Genomic DNA, 21,465 nt, shown 5'->3' on the forward strand with positions numbered 1-21,465 from the left:
CTTTTTAGTGATTCACACAAAAATAAACATTCGGTCACATTTTTTACTCAACTTCACTATAAAAGTATTCTACAATAGTGCATATGACTCATATGCTATATTTCAGCTATTTTAAATCTTTTCCCATTAGTGAGCTGTTCACTTTCATTGAATAGAAATGAATTTCAAAGGTGCTGTTGTTTTTTTTGTTTTTTTACCACAGTCTATGGTATTTAGTTGCTAACAAGTTTCTACAAAAGACGACAACTACTACCATGAATTTAATTTTATGTGCTTCGGGAATCAGATGAACGTTGTTTTTAAATTGAACTTAGGTTTTTAAAGTTTAAAGAGTTTACCTTTTAGGTATGACTGTCTGAAATTCATGTTGTAAATCAGAGTGTGAAAGTCCTTATCTTACTCATAAATCCAAAACTGCCATTCTAAAAACCCATAGGAAATTCCAGAAGGAACTCAACGTGAATTAGCCTCTGACTTTAAAATATATTAATCAATATATTTATATTATATTGCAACCATTATAGCCTTTTTTTGTCATTTTTTATTTTTGTGTTATTTATTTTTTATGTAGGCCTATGCAGGCCTCGCTCAGTAACAGGACTTTAAATTTGTTGGGTGTTTTCCCATCAGCCTCTGTCGGGCGGAAATAGTGCAGCGCAGCTTCTCTGCGGTGATCATCCAGGTCTAAAAATGGCAGGAGCAGAGGGAGACGATTCGCTTTATCCCATCGCGGTTTTAATCGATGAACTGAGAAATGAAGATGTTCAGGTAGACATTAGTCTAAGATAAGCTGTGTTTGATTTATGTGTATTAAAAAATCGCGTTTTATTAGCGTCCTCCATCATTAAGTTACCCGCTAACCGAGGTTCTCATACAGCGATTCATTTACAAAAGAACTCGCTTTTTCTTCTCCTTATGTTTACTCCTTGTACTTTTTTTTTCCAGAAAAGTATCAAATTGCATCAAGGTGTTTTTTTTAATTCATACTTGATCCATAGAATGAAACCTGTGGATAGAAGTTGGCCGTCATAATAATCCTGAAATTGAATGGCTGTACGTTATCTAAAAAAAAAAAAAACAAAAAAACGTTGTGAACTGCCTACTTTGACGGCATTTTTGGCGTGTTAAAAGGTGTACACGCCTCGAGTTTGACATTATCCAGCTCTATGGTTCTAGATTCAGATCACATTTTCTATGTCTACCTTACCTGACACACCCAAGTCAGCTCTTGAAGCCTCTACTAATGATGGGTGTGAAGGAGTCATCCAAAATGTGCAGTGTTGAGGACCTCAAGTGTCCTCCAGTACTATCAATTAGAGCCACTGACCTACATATGTATGCATAAAGTAATAAAACATCATTTAAGGCAGGGTTGCATCCTTTTTTTAGTCACTATTAATGTAAATCTGTGCACATCCTCAGTTGCGGTTGAACAGTATTAAGAAGTTGTCCACTATTGCTCTGGCACTGGGTGTGGAGAGAACAAGGACTGAACTTCTGCCCTTCCTCACTGGTAAGAATTCAATCCATCCATCTGCATTCACTCTGATTCTGAACCATTGACAATCATTTTAAATCTTTGATTTCTGATGCAAATGAATGGCTAAATAGCTTTTATTTTTTAATCATTGCTTAGTCAGTTTTTTTTTTTTTTTTTGATCTGAAGTGATCTGATTTTTTTTCCCCTAATACAAGGAATACATCATAATATTTTATAATATTTATAATATTTTCTCCACAACAAATATTGGAAATTAATGTATTGTTTTTTTTTATTTGCAATAATAGTGGTGATGTAACAGAAGTAGCAACAGATGTTTTCTTCCATGTTGTGTCTTTGGTTTCATCGGAAGATCAAGTTAGGACATTTTAATTAATCTTTTTTTTTTTTTTTTTTTAAATGCAGTGAATGAATGAATCGTTCACTATAACTATCGTTATTATTATTATTATTATTATTATTATTTTTTTTTTTAAATGTGTTTATAATAGAAATTTTAATTTATACTAAAATATCAGCAGGACTCAACGCTAAGGATTTTTTTCTACTTGCCTGGTCAGGCCAGTGGTTCTAATTTTTACTTGCCCTGCCAAAATTTTCACTGGCCCCACAACAAAAAATTAGTAAAAGACAAGAAAATGGGCCTATAAAATAAGCATAGTTATTGTTATTGTTGTCTTTGTTACATTTAACCTCAATAAACAGGGTTATGACACCAAAAGCTACTAGATTAACTTATATTTTAAATATTGTTAGACAAATAAACAGTAAGTAATAAAATGGTAACAAATAATCAAATTATGACTAATAGCAAAAATAAATACAACAGAACAAACATAAATGAAATAAATGGTGCTTTTCAAATCTTTCATGTAGAATTAAACAGGAGATTTTCAGGTACAGAAATTGTAATCTAATGTGTAACTATAGAATAGATTAAACTTTGTTAATCAGTCAAGAACAGTTACAGATGCATAAAAATGTTTTTAATGTTGAAAATATAAAACGTTAAATACTGTTATTTGAAATTATTAAAAAAGATGAAGACACTTTAAATGTGAAATTAAACCCGCCAGTAGGTGGCAGCGAATCACTGTTAATGAGCGAATCATTGAGATTCAACCGATTCATTCAAACGGCTGATTCATTCAGAAAGTGTTGCTCAGAGACGCAAAACAATGCTGTGAACTTTGTTTGAAACTATTTTCGTTGGCAAAATAGTGAAACTGGCGGTTTGGTGTCTAAAATGTAAGTCACTTGATATTAAGTTCTTGTTCATTAAACTGTACGCTGAATAAAATCAATATCACATTTGTAATCATGCTAATATTTGGAGAAAAACGGCGCTCTTTGCATAATATTGGTTAACTATATTAAATTATATAATTAATGAAATATATACAGGAGCATTTTTGCCCTTAATCTTGAATTCTGGGGCATTCTAAAGGCATTTGAAAGCGTACACTATAAATATGCACACGCACTAGTCTAACCTACTAGACTACGTTACGTAGTGTATGCGTGCACTCATTAGGGCTGGGGGATATATCGCATGCAATTGTCACGCGCATTTCGTCAGTAAAGCCGGTTCCCTGATTACCGCTAAATCGCCATCACCTGCTTTCAAATGGAGCGGCACTTAATAGACAGAGCCTATTAAAGAGACTGGGACTAAAGAGACTATTCAGACTGGGTTTTCTCTTGGTTCACAAGCAAACTTTTGGTATATTAATTGGGTTTTATGTTTGTTTTCATAAAACTACTCTTACATCCAAAAAACATATGTACAATTAAATATACTGAAATGCATGGGAAGAGAGAATCTAGTAAAAAATATATATTTTGTAATGGTTGTACTGTTATTTATGTGCCCTTTGATGTTCTTTCAAAGATCTTGACATCAGTTACTGTGCATTCACACCACCGCCGACGAGAGCGTCAAAATTTGCCCTGGCTGCCCTGCCAACAACACTGTACTGTGCGTTCAAACCGCCACCGGCGGAAGGGTCAAAGTAAATGAGAAGTTGTGGCAACCAATCGGAATCCTCTCAAGCGAGGACCTCTGCATTCTGATTGGTTGCCACCGAACTGCGTCATAGCTCATTACCATAAAGTTGACCTGACTTCAACTCTCCTCGACGCTCGCGCCGGCTCACATTGAAAATTAATGACTTCCTGTCACTTTGACGCTCTCGGCAGTGTGAACGCAAGGTTACACTTGCTTTTGGTAAGTATTAAAATTTAAAATGTAAATTAGCTAACCTGACATGCCTTCATCTGTAGACACCATTTATGATGAGGATGAAGTTCTTCTTGCCTTGGCTGAGCAGCTCGGGAGCTTCACTGTACTTGTTGGAGGCCCAGAGTTTGTGCACTGTCTCTTAGTAAGTGATAAGAGGCAAATAATTCAGTTAAATAATGACCAGATCAGATTTAAGCAATGTATTATCTAGAGTCAAAACACACCCCTATGCATATTTTCATCCTGCACTTTTTCTCCTCAGCCTCCCCTGGAGAGTTTGGCCACAGTGGAGGAAACGGTCGTGCGGGACAAGGCCGTGGAGTCTCTGCGAAAGATCTCTCAGGAACATTCCCCTGTAGACCTAGAGGTGCATTTTGTACCACTTGTGAAGCGTTTGGCCAGCGGGGACTGGTTCACCTCCCGAACGTCTGCCTGCGGGCTGTTTAGCGTCTGCTACCCACGTGTGTCCAGTACCGTTAAAGCGGAAATTCGTCAGTAAGTTCAAATGATGCGTTGTTTTTATGACATACACTTTCAGCGTCACCTTGATTACTGTGGTCATGTTTAGTATTTATTGATATGGTTGTCTTTACAGGCACTTCCGCACACTTTGCTCGGACGACACTCCCATGGTGCGTCGTGCCGCCGCCTCTAAGCTAGGCGAGTTTGCGAAGGTTCTGGAGCTGGACTATGTTAAGAGTGACATCATTCCTCTCTTTACAGCACTAGCATCTGATGAGCAGGTACGCTGGTACACATTTGCAAGTTTTTGATATTTACCCCAGGGCGTTATTTATAAATTCTAAGTGTATGTAAATTCTTACATTTGGTCAATAAATTCGTAATCAAATAAATTTGATTGGTACCAATCAAATAAAATAATTTACACTGCAGAATTACAAAAATTACTACAAAACTGCAATAAATAAGGTTATAAGATTAATGTTTTAAATTTTTGAATGTGTAAATAAGAAAAATGCAATGATACTTTTAAACATGAAACTAAACTGCCAGTAGGTGGCGGCAAGTCACTTAAAGGGATAGTTCACCCAAAAATGAAAATTTGATGTTTATCTGCTTACCCCCAGCGCATCCAAGATGTAGGTGACTTTGTTTCTTCAGTAGAACACAAATGATGATTTTTGATGAATGATGATGAATAATGCTAGTGGATGGGAACTTCTACTATAAGAGTAAATAAAACCTTGCATAGACAAGTCCAAATTAAACCCTGCGGCTCGTGACGACACATTGATGTCCTAAGACATGAAACGATCAGTTTGTGCGAGAAACCGAACAGTATTTATATCATTTTTTAACTCCATTACACCACTATGTCCAACCGTGTGCAGCACTCGTTAGTAAGGTCTGATCGCGCTCTGACATTGGCAGTGATGTCTCGCTCTCATTGAAGTATATGCGTGAGACATCACTGTCGTTGTCAGAGCGCGATCAGACCAAACGAATCGAGTGATGAATGCAGTTGGACATTGTGGTGTATTAGAGGTAAAAAATTATATAAATACTTGTTCGGTTTCTCGCACAAACCGATCGTTTCGTGTCTTAGGAGATCAATGTGCCGTCACATGCCGCAGGGTTTAATTTGGACTTGTCTATGCAAGTTTTATTTACTCTTATAGTAGAAGTTCCCATCCACTAGCATTATTTGACTGACAGACGGCAACGGTTGGAGTTAAAAATCATCATTTGTGTTCTACTGAAGAAACAAAGACACCTACATCTTGGATGCGCTGGGGGTAAGCAGATAAACATCAAATTTTCATTTTTGGGTGAACTATCCCTTTAATGTGTGAGTCATTGAGTCATTCACTCAACCGATTCGTTCGGATCATTCAGTAACAAAACAATGCTGTTGCTTTGAGAATGCACAGTAGTTCTGCTGTGATCTTTGTTTGGACTTATTTTCATTGGTGAAACAGAACAAAAACAGTCAATATTGTGTCTGTCTAAAATGTAAGTGACTTAATATTAACTACTTGTTTATTGATATATAAAATAAATGTTACATTTGCAGTCATGATAATATTCGTCAAAACAGCTCCCTTGGTCGTGTTATGTTGCTCAACTAAAAACAGTAGGGAGAATCAATGAATTATGAATAATTTACTGCCACTATGAGAATATCATGTAATCAATAAAAAAGTAACTGTAGTCTGATTTTATAACGTATTATTATTTTATAACGTATATGAATTTAAAAACGTAATATAATCAAGTACTTAGTTTTAGGAATCGAATTACGTAATCCAGATTGCATGTAATCAGTCACTACCCACACACACATTTTTTTCTAATTGTTTATTAAAACATTGAAAAATATTTAAACTTAAAAATAATGACTAAGATTCAGGAAAATGTCATTACTTATGTCATTACCTTTTTTTACTTGGTTACACCACACATGACATTTCTAGAGTCATTAAATTGAAACTTTTCCTAATTGTATATGCATTTTTCAAAACCAACATTTCCAAGAACTTGGCACATATGTTTTAAACAAGATTTTTAAAAGATTGTTCTTTTTTATTTATTTTTTCCTTCCCGTGGGTGTTCTATTTTGTCATTGACCCAGACGTTTACTTTTCTCTGCAGGACTCTGTGCGTCTTTTGGCGGTAGAAGCTGGTGTCAGCATTGCCACTCTCCTGCCACAGGAAGACTTGGAGGCTCTGGTCATGCCCACGTTACGTCAGGCCGCAGAGGACAAGTCCTGGAGGGTGCGCTACATGGTGGCAGACAAATTCTCAGAAGTGGGTACTTATGAAACGCATATTTGGCCGTTATCCACGTTTCCTACGAGACTTAGACTAACTGGATGTTTTTGTGTTTGTGTAAAGTTGCAAAAAGCAGTTGGCCCAGAGATCACTAAGAACGATCTGGTCCCGGCGTTCCAGAACTTGTTGAAAGACTGCGAGGCAGAGGTCCGGGCTGCTGCTGCCAACAAGGTGAAAGGTGAGGTGTCCCTCTGCCAGCTTCCCAAAGCCTGATTTCTCTATGAAAACAGCCACAACATTATTTCATGGCCTGTTTATCTCTGCAGTATTCTGTGAAAATTTGCCTGAAGACAGCAGGGAGACCATCATCATGACTCATATTCTGCCATGCGTCAAGGTACACATTTTAATCTCGCCCACTTGTTTATGAAATTGCGTGTGGCTGAACAGTTATGCTGCACGGTGACGGCCAAGTTCTCTGGGGGGGGTACCTAGAAAACTCAAGCTTGTTTTCTGATAATGTGATATCATATCTGGGAAGGTGTCCAGGTTGTCTCTGCAAGAGATCTTGCAGCAGGTCTGGTTGTTTTTGTGTTATTTTTGGGGGTGTTTACATCTTTGCTGTAAACAAGTGGTAATTTAATGTTTTAATTTATGACAGAATAATTGCACTAATGAGGTTCATACTTCAAACATGAATTCAAATATACAGACTAGGGTTTATGCCCCATCCATACAAATTACCAGAGTTCACTCATTTATTTATGTCATCATCAGCCGGTGAGTAAACTTTTTGTCATTGAATTGTCCATCCTCTCTGAGGTCATGGGCAGCAGGGGTCACTGTTGTTATCCGTTACACCCATTAGTGATCCCATGTCAGCAGTCTGTCTCTAGGTTTACTGTAGCATCAGGCTAGGATTAGGTTTTTATTATTTTTATTTCCTGGTACAGTAAATGCCTGTGACTGACTGAATCATGGTACCAGAGGGAGTGAAATGATATTTTATAAATAAATAGTGGAAATGCAGTGTGTGGATGTCTGGAAACAATTCAGGTTGAAATATTTGTCCCTCCTCCCTAAACCAATTCACTTAATAAACACTATTTTATCAAGTCTAAATGAATCGGATATAACAAATTAAACAGGTTAAAATGATCTAATTTGTTTTAACTCGATTCATTTTGACGTTTTGAATTAATTTGTTTCTCACAATTATTTAAAGGCATTTTTTGTACAATTAGTTGAATACATTTTTGGCTAAATACTGCTGTTTATCAAGGTTTTAATTAATTGATAATCAATGGTTATCTGTGCATTAAATGATTTTAATGCATGATGTAGATGCAAAAAACCATCTGATGCAAAGCAGAGTGCATTAAAATAATGTAATGCACAGCTAGCTGTGGATTTATTCCGGTTATACCATGGTCATATGCCAGCATAGACGAGTTAAAGCGTTAAATTTGACCCTGGAAGGGTTAAAATTGCGGTTATTTACCTCAGCTACTACTCGTTAGGATGAATGTAATGTCTGTTTGTACTTTAAATCAGACATCTGGATGTTGACCCGTGAGTCTCTCGGGAGTAGCAATGATCGTTTGACTTCAAAAACGGTTGTTACCACCTCCAGATATTTCGGGGGTGTCGCATTCCGTCACAGGGTTATATAAAATGTAGAGTTGAGTCAGCGCCGATGGCCTCATGGGCAACGCGCCGAAACATGTAAGTGCCAATGTGCTTCCGCCGACCCGAGTTCGAGTCCCGGCTCGTGGTCCTTTCCTGACGCGCTCTCTCTCTCTCTCTCTCTCTCTCTCTCTCTCTCTCTCTCTCTCTCTCTCTCTCTCTCTCTCTCTCTCTCTCTCTCTCTCTCTCTCTCTCTCTCTCTCTCTCTCTCTCTCTCTCTCTCTCTCTCCCCACTTCGCTTCCTGTATAATCACTGTCCTATCATAATAAAGGCAAAAACGGCAAAAATAAATCTTTAAAAAAAAAAAAAAAACTGTACAGTTGAACTATATTTTCTGCCAAAAATGTTGAAACTCTGGTAGTTTGATAATAATAGGGTTGGGTACCGTTCACATTTTAACCGTTACCACTAACAGTATTGGTACCTGAAATTCGGTGCTGGAACCCAACAGTACCTTTTTTTTGGTACTTTACTCTCTGTGTAATAACAAACATTTATTTTAGTGAAGAAAAAAAAAAAAAAAACTCAATTTCAACTTTTTTTTTTATTTTAGAAATTTTACACACTAGAAAAAATCAACTTATGTATGCGCTGTAGTATGCATGAGAACGCATTATATTAATTATACTAAAATTACATTATTTAGCATATAACATTGAGAGCGGTTTCTGCGCGGAACGGCACGATGAGATTAACAGCGCTCGCAGCGTGGATTATAGATCATATACGGACTGGAGTGCGTTTCAGGTTATGGACATATTGCAATTCAAATAGCGTTGTCTCAGTCTGCATCTAATTTTGTGAAATGTAACCACACTTCAGAACATTTAGCCATTGCCCTGTGTGTTGTTTGAACAAGTCACATGGTCTCTCTTTCTAAAGTACTTTACTCTCACGCCAGGTACCAAAATTTGGCACCAAATGATTTAATGCGAGTTGGTACTCGGTACTACCGACGTAATTCGGTCGGTGCCCTAAAAAGTAAAGAGTTCAGTACCTAACCCTAGGTATTAGTCACAACTTTCCACCCCTACCAAAAAAGGTTAAACAAAAATGACAACAAAAGCTTCTTATACTTTTTTTTGAATAAGATGCCTTATTAATGTATCAAGATTTTACTGTAGTAACTATTGTTGACATGGTATGAATTTAATCAATCAGTTTGTCCAGAGAGCTGGAATGATTCGCATGGCACATATGGTGTAATTGGTCCTTAATTTTTCCATTTGTAGTTATTGTCTTATGGAAATAGGATTTGAGACTAAGCAGTCAGTTCAGGGCAGGACTTTTTTTTTTTTTTTCTTTTTCCTTATTTGGACTACAAAGAACAGTGGAACAGCCTTCGGTGTGTGCTCACTTGAGCTTCACAAGGCGTTCTTTGCTCATAAGTGGCCTGACAGTCTCATGACCTGATGTTTGATATCTGTTAATAAGCTTATGCAAGCAGATCCTTCCTCGCAGATACAAACAGCTTTCTGCTTACTTTGTCAGCAGATGTGATCTGCAATTAGCCTATCCATACAAGCTGCTCGCTGAAACATCAGATCAAAGATAATGTAGGATTTTGGACCCTCTGCAATGTTTTTCAAGCAAATAATTGTCCAGGTTTTCAGGCTCAGATGGACCTCACCGTGGTGCTGTCTTTCTTCAAAGACTCCAGCAATGGTGTAGGGAATGTTTAGGCACCAAATGAGTCAGTGTAGTGAGTCATGATTTGATTCTAAACTATTTCAGATGCATTGTTTTTCAGCAATAGCGTAGGTGAGCAGTATGATTGGCTCGTTGCCACATTGTCTGTAAAGTAGACATAATTTATTTTTTGATTGATTTTTGACTATTTTCTGTAGATTCAGAATTGATATGTTGTTGTTTTATAATATTACTTACTATGTTAATTAACAATTACTATTACTATTAATAATAAATCATCGCTAATATAATGTTATTAATAATATATTGAAAATAATTGCTGTTGTTAATATATTAATATAAAAATAAGTATCTTGTTTTAATTAACAATAATGACTATAATAACAATAAATATAGCTGCAAGCAGCAATTACGGGGCCAAGCACAAAAACGGCACAAGAAGCCAGCCAACATGGCTGGGAGCATCAGACCAACAGCAGCAGTGAGCAATTAGAAAAAAAAAGTTATTAGAATTTTTGTCAAGTTTGTTATAACTTTTGACCACAAGGTGGTGCTGGTCCAAAACTTCTCGGGCTCTTTCAGGGCATTGTCCTGATGACCCATACCAAATTTATGAATTTTGGTCAAACCCATCAGAAGTTATAAGCAAAAATAGCCATTTTTCATATCTCCACTCCAGTAGGTGGCGCTGTGCCGAAACACTGTATGATGCCTCAGGTCATGCTTGTGATGACACGTACCAAGTTTGGTCTGAATATGATAAAGCATTGCAGAGATACAGCTGCAAGAGTCATTTTTGCATCATATCTCAAATTGTTTGCTCTGGTATACGAAAACGGTTTGACTTATCGACTTGAAATCCATAACTTTTTGTCGGCATGGTCTGAAGATGATACGGTTCAATTTTGGTGAAAATCGGAGCAACGGTCTAGGAGGAGTTCGAAAAAGTAGGTTTTTAAAGTAAAACAATATGGCGGACAGGAAGTTCAGCTGACTATGGCAAATTTGATATCTATGTTCTCAGCATGACCCAAGAAATCTACAGAGACCAGTTTCATTACAATCAGTTAATATAGTCAAAACTTATTAGCATTTTTGTAAATTTTGTTATAACTTTTGACCACAAGGTGGCGCAGTGCCGAAACTTCTCAGGCTCCTTCAGGGCATTGTCCTGATGACCCATGCCAAATTGATGAATTTTGGTCAAACCCATCAGAAGTTATAAGCAAAAATAAAAAAAATTCATATCTCCACTCCAGTAGGTGGCGCTGTGCCGAAACAATGTATGATGCCTCAGGTCATGCTTGTGAAGACACATACCAAGTTTGGTCTGAATATGTCAAAGCATTGTAGAGATACAGCTTCAAGAGTAATTTTTGCATCATATCTCAAATTCTTTGCTCCGGCATACGAAAACGGTTTGACTTATCGACTTGAAATCCATAACTTTTTGTCGGCATGGTCTGAAGATGATACGGTTCAATTTTGGTGAAAATCGGAGCAACGGTCTAGGAGGAGTTCGAAAAAGTAGGTTTTTAAAGAAAAACAATATGGCGGACAGGAAGTTCAGCTGACTATGGCAAATTTGATATCTTTGTTCTCAGCATGACCCAAGGAATCTACTGAGACCAGTTTCATTACAATCGGTTGATATAATCAAAAGTTATTAGCATTTTCGTAAATTTTGTTATAACTTTTGACCACAAGGTGGCGCTGGTCTGAAAATTCTCAGGCTCCTTCAGGGCATTGAGCTGATGACATACCGAGTTTTGTAAAGATACGCTAATGCGTTCGTAAAATACAGCATTTTAGAACAAAATTCAAAATGGCCGACGGCCAAAATGTCTGATATGGGAAAATTGGGTAACATTCGACTCGGCATGATGCTCTGAATCCAACGAGACCAAATTTATGATTTTTGGACAAACCCATCAGAAGTTATAAGCAAAAACATCAATTTTTCATATCTCCACTCCAGTAGGTGGCGCTGCGCCGAAACACTGTATGATGCCTCAGGTCATGCTTGTCATGACATGTACCAAGTTTGGTCTGAATATGATAAAGTGTTGCAGAGATACAGCCTTACTTCTATTTTCGCAAGCGCTATGTACAATTCGTTCGTGTGTTTTTCGAAAACGGTTTGGGCAATCGACTTGAATTCCATAACTTTTTGTCACCATTGTCTGAAGATGATCTGGTTCAATTTTCATGAAAATCGGACTAACGGCCTAGGAGGAGTTCGAAAAAGTAGGTTTTTCAGAAAATTCAAAATGGCGGAAAATTTTTCATGACGGAAAATGACGTCATATGGTACAATCGATTCGTCTTGACCCAATGAATCAGAGGAAAAAAGAAGTTTGTTTCTAGCCCTTATGGTTCAAAAGTTATTAGCATAAACATAAGTGCAACTTTGGACAGCTGGTGGCGCTAGAGGGATTGAGTTAGAGACTCCAAATTTGCTATGGACAAAGGTCATTCTGTCCTCTAACTGTGTGCCAAATTTCACAACTTTCCCGCAAGCGGTTCTATGGGCTGCCATAGACTTCAAGAGCGGAAGAAGAAGAAGAAGAAGAAGAATAATAAGCGTACGGAACGCCAACAATAACAATAGGTGCCTAAGCACCTTCGGTGCTTGGCCCCTAATGAAGTGTTATTTATTATTATTAATAATAATTGTTGTTGTTGTATATTTATTTTCCACCCCATCCTACAATCACCATCTCTCTGATTACAGCTACTTGTAGAAGAATAGCTTGATTTCAAAGCCCTCAAGCCTCGTTCTCTTCTCTCAACAGGAGCTGGTGTCTGACACAAACCAGCATGTGAAGTCTGCCCTGGCTTCTGTCATCATGGGTCTCTCTACCATCTTGGGCAAGGACAACACCGTAGAACATCTGTTGCCTCTTTTCCTGGCCCAACTGAAGGACGAGGTAACCCACCTGGAGCTCGGCCCAGTCTTTCATCTGTTTGTCTCTCTTCTTCCTCCTGTGGTTAAAGCTCCTTATGATTGTTCTAGAACCGAGACAACAGATGTTCATTTTCCAGGTCTGATAGGTCACCTTGTGTTGGGCTTAAGGGATGTTTCCTAAATGATCTTCACTAAAGTCCTTGATTGATGTTCCTTTTATTGGGCTCTCGTCCACAACCACTCTCTGAGACGTATTAGCTTTTAGATTGTAGTAATAAACTCTTAGTCTGTTTTTAAATGAAGTTGAACTTTGGCCTCAGCTTTCAGCTAGGCCATGCCAAAACCAAAACCCATCCAAACGCTTTCCTCCTGTGTTTGTGTTCCCTTCTGTTTTATTGGACTCCTCTCGATTGTCAAACACACAATCTGAAAATGTTAAGAGCTGGATTCTGTGAATTCTGTCCTGAAGTGTATTTCCATTGGCCGCTTATCCGTCCAGCTCTGTTTGACTAACAAACTTTGTTGTTTGGATTTTAGTCAGTCATCACCAAAGTGCACTTGCTCAAGCAAGTCATCAAATATTTGGCAGCGTGTATGCGTGCGCTGTAACAATATCGCATGAGTGTGGCGTCCTCCTGGAGCCTTTTAAGGAAATATAAAAGGAGACCCTTTCCTTTTCAGTTAAATTCATACATATGACTTTTACTCGTATAAATGCAAGAAATTATGAAGACTTTAAAGCCATAAAATTAATGTTGCCTATGTTTACTTTCTTCAAGACATGTTTAATACACCAGTCTTATTACTGGCCTGATTCATCTTTTCATGTTTATTGTAAGTTAAAAAAAAACTTTTTGGTTAATATTTTGTTATCAGGCCATCCTTGTTTAATCCTTCCTTGAAAAACAAATGTATTATTTAAAATGAAATTGATTAATTTATCAAGCTATTTAAAGATTAATACATTTACTTTATTGATTTTTATTCATAGATAAATATAAAGTGGTATTCTAATTTCTATTTCCCTGTAGTGCCCTGAGGTGCGTCTGAACATCATTTCTAATTTGGACTGTGTGAATGAGGTGATCGGGATCCGGCAGCTCTCTCAGTCTCTGCTGCCAGCTATAGTGGAGCTGGCTGAGGATGCCAAGTGGAGGGTTCGACTGGCCATCATTGAGTACATGCCATTGCTGGCTGGCCAACTGGTGAGTCTGAGCTACTCTCGCATTGCTAAGAGATCGATTAGTTGTATCTGGACTGAAGAATTGTCTGCTGCCGCCTTTGGGCTCAAAAATAAATATTCTGTCATTTACTTAAGCTCAAGTTTCAAACCTGTTGAATGTTCTTCATTCTGTAAAAAAAAAAAAAAAAGTAGGAATCTTTTCCATACAATGCAAGTAAATGTTTAGCAGCTCTTTCAAAAGGAGTAAACTAACAAACTGATTTGGAAATGCTTGAAAATGTTTTTATTTTTCAGCTAAATATTCCATTTAACTGCATGAAATTGAACTATATTCCAACTTTGTTGCTAGGGAGTGGAGTTTTTCGATGAGAAGTTGAATTCCCTGTGCATGGCATGGCTCATTGATCACGGTAGGTCTTCTGGGTCCTCTTTTTCCAGTGTATGATGATTCCTTTGAGTACTGGAGTAATGTAAAAAGATGCATTGAGTTATTGACAACAATGAACCAAAACGTTTAAACTGTATAAGTTCGAGCAGATGCATTTGCTTACATTTGAAGATAGCACAGCCAAGATGTGAAGCAGTTGCCTTTGCTTGTCCTACTCCTTCCCCAAAAGGAGAAAGAGAAACACACATGTATCTCTAGAAGTTTCTGCTCTGCTCTCTTGGCCAATTTCAAGAGTTTGATAAGATAACTCACAACCACTGTTCATCTCTCTTTTTTTTCTTTTTTTCCCTTCTCTCGCTTTTACCTATGTGTGTCTTTCTGTCTGTCTTTCTTTATTAGGGGCCAAGCACAATGTAATTGTATTACATTGTGCTTGACTCCTTACTTTATTAGGGGCCAAGCACAATGTATTGTAATCATTGGCATTCTTCTTCTTCTGCTCTTGAAGTCTATGGCAGCCAATAGAATAACTTGTGGGAAAGTTATGAAATTTGGCACACAGATAGAGGACAGTCTAAACATTAACAACAGCGATTTTGGAGTCTCTAACTGAATCTCTCTAGTGCCACCAACTGTTTAAAGTTGCACTCATGTTTATGCTGATAACTTTTGAACCATAAGGGCAAACAGAAACAAGAAACAAAAATTCTTTCCACTGATTCCTTGACTCAAGATGATTTGAGTGCATGTCATGCAAATTTTACCACCATTTTGAATTTTCAGAAAAAACTACCTTTTTCAGACTCCTCCTAGACCGTTGCTCCAATTTCATGAAAATTGAACCAGGTCATCTTCATATCATGTTGACAAAAAGTTATGGAATTCAAGTTGATTCGTCAAACCGTTCTTGAATAATTTGTGAACGAATTCGACGGAGAGCAGGCCAAAATAAATGTGAGGCTATATCTCTGCAACGCTTTAATGTGTTCAGACCAAACTTGCTCTGTGTTATGACAACCATGACCTGAGGCACAGTTTTGGCAGAGTGCCATTTAGTGGTCAGGAGATATGAAAAATGGCTGTTTTTCGCTTATTACTTCTGAACGGTTTGGCCAAATCTGGTCTTGAATTCGGTGCAGCATGCCGAGTTGAACAATACCTATTGGTTTTCCTTTATCAGCCATTTTGGTCGTCAACCATTTTGAATTTTGTCATAAAATGCTATATTTTACGAACGTATTTGCATATTACGATAATCTCGGTAAGTGCCATTGGCACTAACCCTGAAGGTACTCAGAGTTTCAAGACAGCACCACATTGTGGTCAGTTATAATGAAATTTCAAAAAAGGCTAATAGTGTTTGATTATTTAATCTATTATAATGAAACTTAATCTTAATGGATTCCTTGGGTCATGCCGAGAACATAAATACCAATTTTGTCACTGAACTTCCTGTCCACCATTTCGATTTTCTTTAAAAACCTACTTTTTCGAACTCCTCCTAGAACGTTTGTCTGATTTTCACAAAATTTGAGACGGATCATCTTCAGACCATGCCGGCAAAAAAATTGTCGATAGACAAAACCGTTTTTACCGTATCGACGAATTTGATGGCATAATGCCAAATAGCATCTGAGGCTGTATCTCTGGAAAGATTTAAAATATTATCACCAGACTTTGTGTGTACTGTAATTGTCACCCAACACTGAGCAATTTGGTGTCAGCGCTACGTATTGTCAAAATTAATAAGCAATTATGTTGCATTACATGTGATTGTATTGAAGGGCTTTCAACTATTTTGCTTAAAATAGTCTCCAAATGTCTTTGCTGATTTTTGCAGTTGGTCTGATGTGACAGTTGGTCTGAAAAGTGACAGTAAAGACTTTATAATTTTACAAAGATTTTCATAGAAGAATTCTGGGGGGAAAAAAGCACTAAATCAGCATATTTGACCCTAAAGATTCGAGTAATGGCTGTTGAAAACTCAGCTTTGCCATTGCAATATCTGATATCCAGCCTCTTAGTGGTGCCACTTTTTTTTTTTTTTCTTCTTTTTTTAGAACAGATAAGAATTTTAAACTGCCTGCTGATCTCGTTTTGATTGGCATGTCAGTGGTAATGAATGTTTCAGATTGATGAGCCTCTTAGTAAATCTTCAATTTAATGGTTGTCAGAATGGTTATGATCTCACTCTGAACCATGCGCTGAGTAGATCCAGCTGTTGAGGTGTTTTGCATGGTGATTTTCAGTGAGGATCTTGACCACACACACACACACACACACACACGCACAATTACACTCTGACACAGTTGTAGACAAAGGGCCAGATGGGTTACATCACTGGAATGTTCTTGTATATCCTGTGCCGCTGGGCCAGTGCTGTCGTCTTACATAAGAGCTCTGAGCCGAAGCGGCGCTATCATCGGTTCTGTCATGTGTAAATGTGAACTCATTTTTCTGACAAATACACACAGGCACATCTGCAATAGGTACACAGTGTCAAATGGATTGTCTCATTTCATGTGTGTGTGTGTGTTTTATAATCCCCATTTTAAAGCTTGACCTACTTCATGAGTGCTCATCACATTTTGGCTGACTTGAAGTACTTTTCTTTTTTCTTTCGTAAGCTCTGTGAGGACTATGGGTGGGGATTTGTCATGAATTTTAAACTCTAAATAGGATTGTCTCAGGCAAATTCTCAGCCTTTTGATAAAGGGGGTTATGTCATCGTCAGACTGGTTTGAAAAGAGCCGCCCGTCTGATGTTTAGTAGATTTGTGATGCACAATTTCACAGGATGTTTGTAGATATTTACTCTTCCCAGAATTAAGGTTAAATTGCTTAGATTGTCATCTCTATTGGAGTTATTGTGAAGTCAGGTGGAATGTAATCTGTGGAGGTAATGCTGGCCACCAAAACAATGTCGATTAACCCCACTTGGGTCCAAATCTCATGCCAGAAATCTGATCAAACAAGCCAGGAAAGCTGAAAATAGCAAAGTAAATATTACAGAACAAGTACGTAATTCATGTCAAGTCATCTTTGAGGGAAAAAACAAGTGAATTTGTGGACCTCTGTTGGATAAAGAGTGTGGTGGAGTTTAGCGGATAAAAATCTGGACTGATAAATGGAAGATTGTCTTCAACCCTTAAAGGGACCATCCATAAATCATTGTTTTGACTTTAAATGGAAATTTTAAGTTGTACATGAAATTTCCCATACTTTCCTTCTAATTTCTAATAATAAAAAATTCTTTACTTTTAGTTCTTTACTTTTAATGACTAAAAATAAGTGACTACTTGCTCTCCACACTGAAGAATGTGTCTTCATGTTATATGTAGGGTTCCAAAGGGGCGGAAAGTTTTCGGAAACTTTTCAAGGGAGCTTAACCTGGGGAATTTTGGAAATATTCCAATTTGGAAACTTGAGGGGAATTTATGGGAATTAATTGGAAATTTTGGGAAATGTTATATAAATTAATAATAGTTATATAAAATGTATCATAAACAAACAATAATATAAACATTTTGTTTAGTCGTAAGTTATTTTTTTGCATTAATTTAATTCTAATTTAGTAAATACATCAAATATATTTTTATTGCAGCAATTATGTTATTTATTTCAGTGTCACATGATCCTTCAGAAATCATTCTAATATGCTGATTTGATACTCAGTTATTATCAATGTTGGAAACCGTTGTGCTGCTTAATATTGTTTTGGAACTGTAATACTTTTTTCATGATTCATTGAATAAAAAGTTAAAAAGAACAGCATTTGTTCAAAATAGAAATCTTTTCTAACAATATCACTTTAATATCACTTTTTATCAATTTCACACATCCTTGCTGAATAAAAGTTTTAATTTCTTTCAAAAAAAAAAAAAGAGAAAACAAATTACTGACCCCAAAATTTTGATCAGTAGTGTATATTGTTACAAAAGATTTCTATTTTAAATAAATGCTGTTCTTTAAATTATTCATCAAAGAATCCTGAAAAAAAGTATCACAGATTATAAAAAAATATTAAGCAGCACAACTGTTTCCAACATTGATAATTGAGTATCAAATTAGCATATTAGAATAACTTCTGAAGAATCATGTGACACTGAAGACTGGAGTAATGATGCTGAAAATTCAGCTTTGCATCACAGAAATTATATTTAAATATTAAAATAGAAAACCATTATTTTAAATTGTGGTTATATTTCACAATATTATTTTTTTTTCTGTATTTTTGATCAAATGTGCATGTTATGGACTGGGGTAATGCACAGTGCATGCAAGGGGTGTGGCCTCAATAGCCCTGCAGTAAGTAGTGTGCTGTGTGAATGCGATTGAGGAATGTGCAGGGTAAAAATTTACCTGAAATTGCATTTAAATCTGGTTGAAGAAAATTTTTTTTCAACTACATTTAAGTACCCTGTTATAGGCTAACCTGCAATTTTGCAAATTCCCTGTTTATTCCCATATATTCCCGTTAATTCCCATGGAAAGTTTCCAGCTTTGAAAATTCCTGGAATTTTGCAACCCTAGTTGTATGGCAGTGGACTAAATCTGGCGGCATGGACTGAAATATTTGATTACAAGTATCTAAATGTTGTTTGGCCCACAGCATTGATGTTAGCATGCAAGTTAACAGAAGCATCTTTGCCGTGTTTTGCAGTGTATGCCATCCGAGAGGCTGCTACCTGCAACCTAATGAAGCTGGTGGAGAAGTTTGGAGCAGAATGGGCCCAGAACACCATTGTGCCCAAAGTCCTTGGCATGGCCAATGATTCCAACTACCTGCACAGGATGACCACTCTTTTCTGCATCAATGTAAGTATAAATGGCGCCTGCTCCAACTAGTTGTGGGAAATCATTTCATCAGTACCTGGTGTGGCAAGATGGCAATAACTGGAAGTCGTTTTATTCTTTATTTGGGTCAGGCTCTGTCTGAAGCATGTGGACAGGAAATCACCACCAAGCACATGTTGCCTGTAGTCCTCAAGATGTCCACTGACCAAGTGGCCAATGTGCGCTTCAACGTAGCCAAGAGCTTACAGAAGATCGGACCAGTTCTGGACAGCAGGTTTGTTTAAATAATAGCTACCTATACCCTATTGCTCTTTATGGTATTGGCGAACAAAACAAAGCAATACTAACAATGATGTATCCCACAGTGCTCTGCAGGCAGAGGTCAAACCAGTCCTGGAGAAACTAGCCACAGACCAAGATATGGATGTGAAGTACTTTGCTCAGGAGGCTTTAAGTGGTACTTATCCCTTAATCTCTTTTACCTTCAAACATAAATTTTCTTAGAACATGGTTTCATTCTCCCCTATGCTGTTTATTTATTTATTTTTTGCTCTCTCTGCAGTTCTTGCCTTGGCTTGACTGACTTCCTCTCCACATCCAGTGAAAAACTGACAACACAAAACCTGTTGCATTCTATTTATTGTTCTTTTTGAATTGATTAAGTATCGTCTGTGTGTTTTTGTTTATTCTCAAAGATATTGAATGATCAAAGGATGGACTTATGGTCGAGTTTTACCTCTCAAACACTGTTCTCAGCTAAGCTTCGCATGCTTGTACAGTTTGCGCATAGCTCTTCTCAAACATCACCCCATGAGCCATTCCATTGCGATCGTATCGTAATCTGTACATGCCTGCTTCAGCATGCTTTTTGCTTTTCTTAGACCGGAGCTCATCCTGCCAGTAGCAGATGGTGCAAAATGCCTGTTTATTTGCTTTGGTAGATTTGCTAGCACACAGCACATTGTTTACATGTGTTCCCTCTCCAGAGAGAAAAAAAATCTCATGTGCTTACAACGGTCTAACTGGAGTGTCCTCTGTGTGCACAGGCCAGATAGTGTTCTGTGCGAATGGTTAGATTGCTTTGCTTTATGTAATGATTTCAAACTTTTATCATGAGCTTTTTCCATCTAGGGACCATATAATTGAATCATTTGTGCCCTAACACGGGATACGTGTCTTAAAGGACATCGCTCACTTAATTCACGCAGCCTGCATTTTTGTGCTCATGTTGGTCCTGAATAGCCCCCTTTATAGACTTGTGCCAATGAAATGTGTAGTTATAGTACAATTTATAGTTTTGTACGTTTTTTTCAATTCTTTTTCTTTTTGGATGGGATGGCATGGAGAAACACTGTCTCAGATTTTATCGACTTAATTGAACATTCATTGTTACGAACAACTTTCACCTACTGCATTCTTAGGAAACCCTCTGTTCATGGTCAATATCATGAGAACTTGTAGCTCTGTTTTTGTTCAACTCATTTGGGATAATTGTGTACTTTTGGGACTAAATAAAGTCATTTGAACTACGTATCTTGCTGTTGTCCTCTTTTGACGCACTCTCACAGACTAATCGTTGCATAATTCTAAGTGAAACTGGTTGTGCGTCACACCTGTTAGATATCGTCTCTAAGAGTTTGTCATCCTATATAATTTTAAAGATTAATGTGGAATCAGGTTTTTGGTCTCCTGATGAACCATTTTCTACAGTTACCTGGCTAGTGATCTTATCGACCGCATTGGATTGCGTGCTTTCGTCACTGAATTTGGCAGGAACTGGTGGTGCTGCACTCTGGCACTTCTCCTGAAGTATCCGGTGGCTTATTTAACCTGCATTCATTGTTAAAACTCAGTATGTGACTAGATCTTTTTTTGTGTGTGTGTGTGTGTGTGTGTGTGTGTGTGTGTGTGTGTGTGTGTGTGTGTGTGTGTGTGTGTGTGTGTGTGTAAAAATAAATAAATTGAACCACTTGCATAGAATTAAAAAATTTAAAATATCCTGTATCATTTGAATTTGGACTCTTACAATTCTGAGGGGTTGTTACTTTTAGCTCAATGGTTTGCATGGGTACTTGATACATTGTCATTAAAGGGATAGTTCACCCAAAAATGAAAATTTGATGTTTATCTGCTTACCCCCAGCGCATCCAAGATGTAGGTGACTTTGTTTCTTCAGTAGAACACAAATGATGATTTTTAACTCCAACCGTTGCCGTCTGTCAGTCAAATAATGCTAGTGGATGGGAACTTCTACTATAAGAGCAAATAAAACTTGCATAGACAAGTCCAAATTAAACCCTGCGGATCGTGACGACACATTGACGTCCTAAGACACGAAACGATCGGTTTGTGCGAGAAACCGAACAGTATTTATATC

The 21,465-nt window shown here is 37.4% G+C and overlaps 1 protein-coding gene across 1 annotated transcript; it reads left to right on the forward strand.

The window, feature by feature from the left end:
• Window positions 1-611: 611 nt before the first annotated feature.
• ppp2r1bb (protein phosphatase 2, regulatory subunit A, beta b) lies at window positions 612-20,621 on the forward strand. Its single transcript, XM_048160456.1, has 15 exons — window positions 612-768; window positions 1,423-1,513; window positions 3,785-3,885; window positions 4,006-4,238; window positions 4,339-4,486; window positions 6,357-6,512; window positions 6,600-6,714; window positions 6,803-6,873; window positions 12,609-12,743; window positions 13,753-13,926; window positions 14,254-14,314; window positions 18,955-19,109; window positions 19,220-19,362; window positions 19,454-19,545; window positions 19,651-20,621. The coding sequence occupies exons 1-15, from the start codon at window positions 691-693 to the stop codon at window positions 19,665-19,667; spliced, it is 1,770 nt and encodes a 589-aa protein (XP_048016413.1). The 5' UTR covers window positions 612-690; the 3' UTR covers window positions 19,668-20,621.
• The last annotated feature ends 844 nt before the right edge of the window (window positions 20,622-21,465 follow it).

This window comes from Megalobrama amblycephala, linkage group LG16 (genome assembly GCF_018812025.1).
Source record: "Megalobrama amblycephala isolate DHTTF-2021 linkage group LG16, ASM1881202v1, whole genome shotgun sequence".
Lineage (NCBI taxonomy): Eukaryota > Metazoa > Chordata > Actinopteri > Cypriniformes > Xenocyprididae > Megalobrama > Megalobrama amblycephala.

Bases quoted from the DNA above. Each gene is read 5' to 3' on its own strand.
- ppp2r1bb (XM_048160456.1), top strand. From the start codon at position 691: ATGGCAGGAGCAGAGGGAGACGATTCGCTTTATCCCATCGCGGTTTTA. The intron at 1,514-3,784 runs GTAAGAATTCAA...CTTCATCTGTAG, and splicing joins ACTTCTGCCCTTCCTCACTG to ACACCATTTATGATGAGGAT. The intron at 12,744-13,752 runs GTAACCCACCTG...ATTTCCCTGTAG, and splicing joins TGGCCCAACTGAAGGACGAG to TGCCCTGAGGTGCGTCTGAA.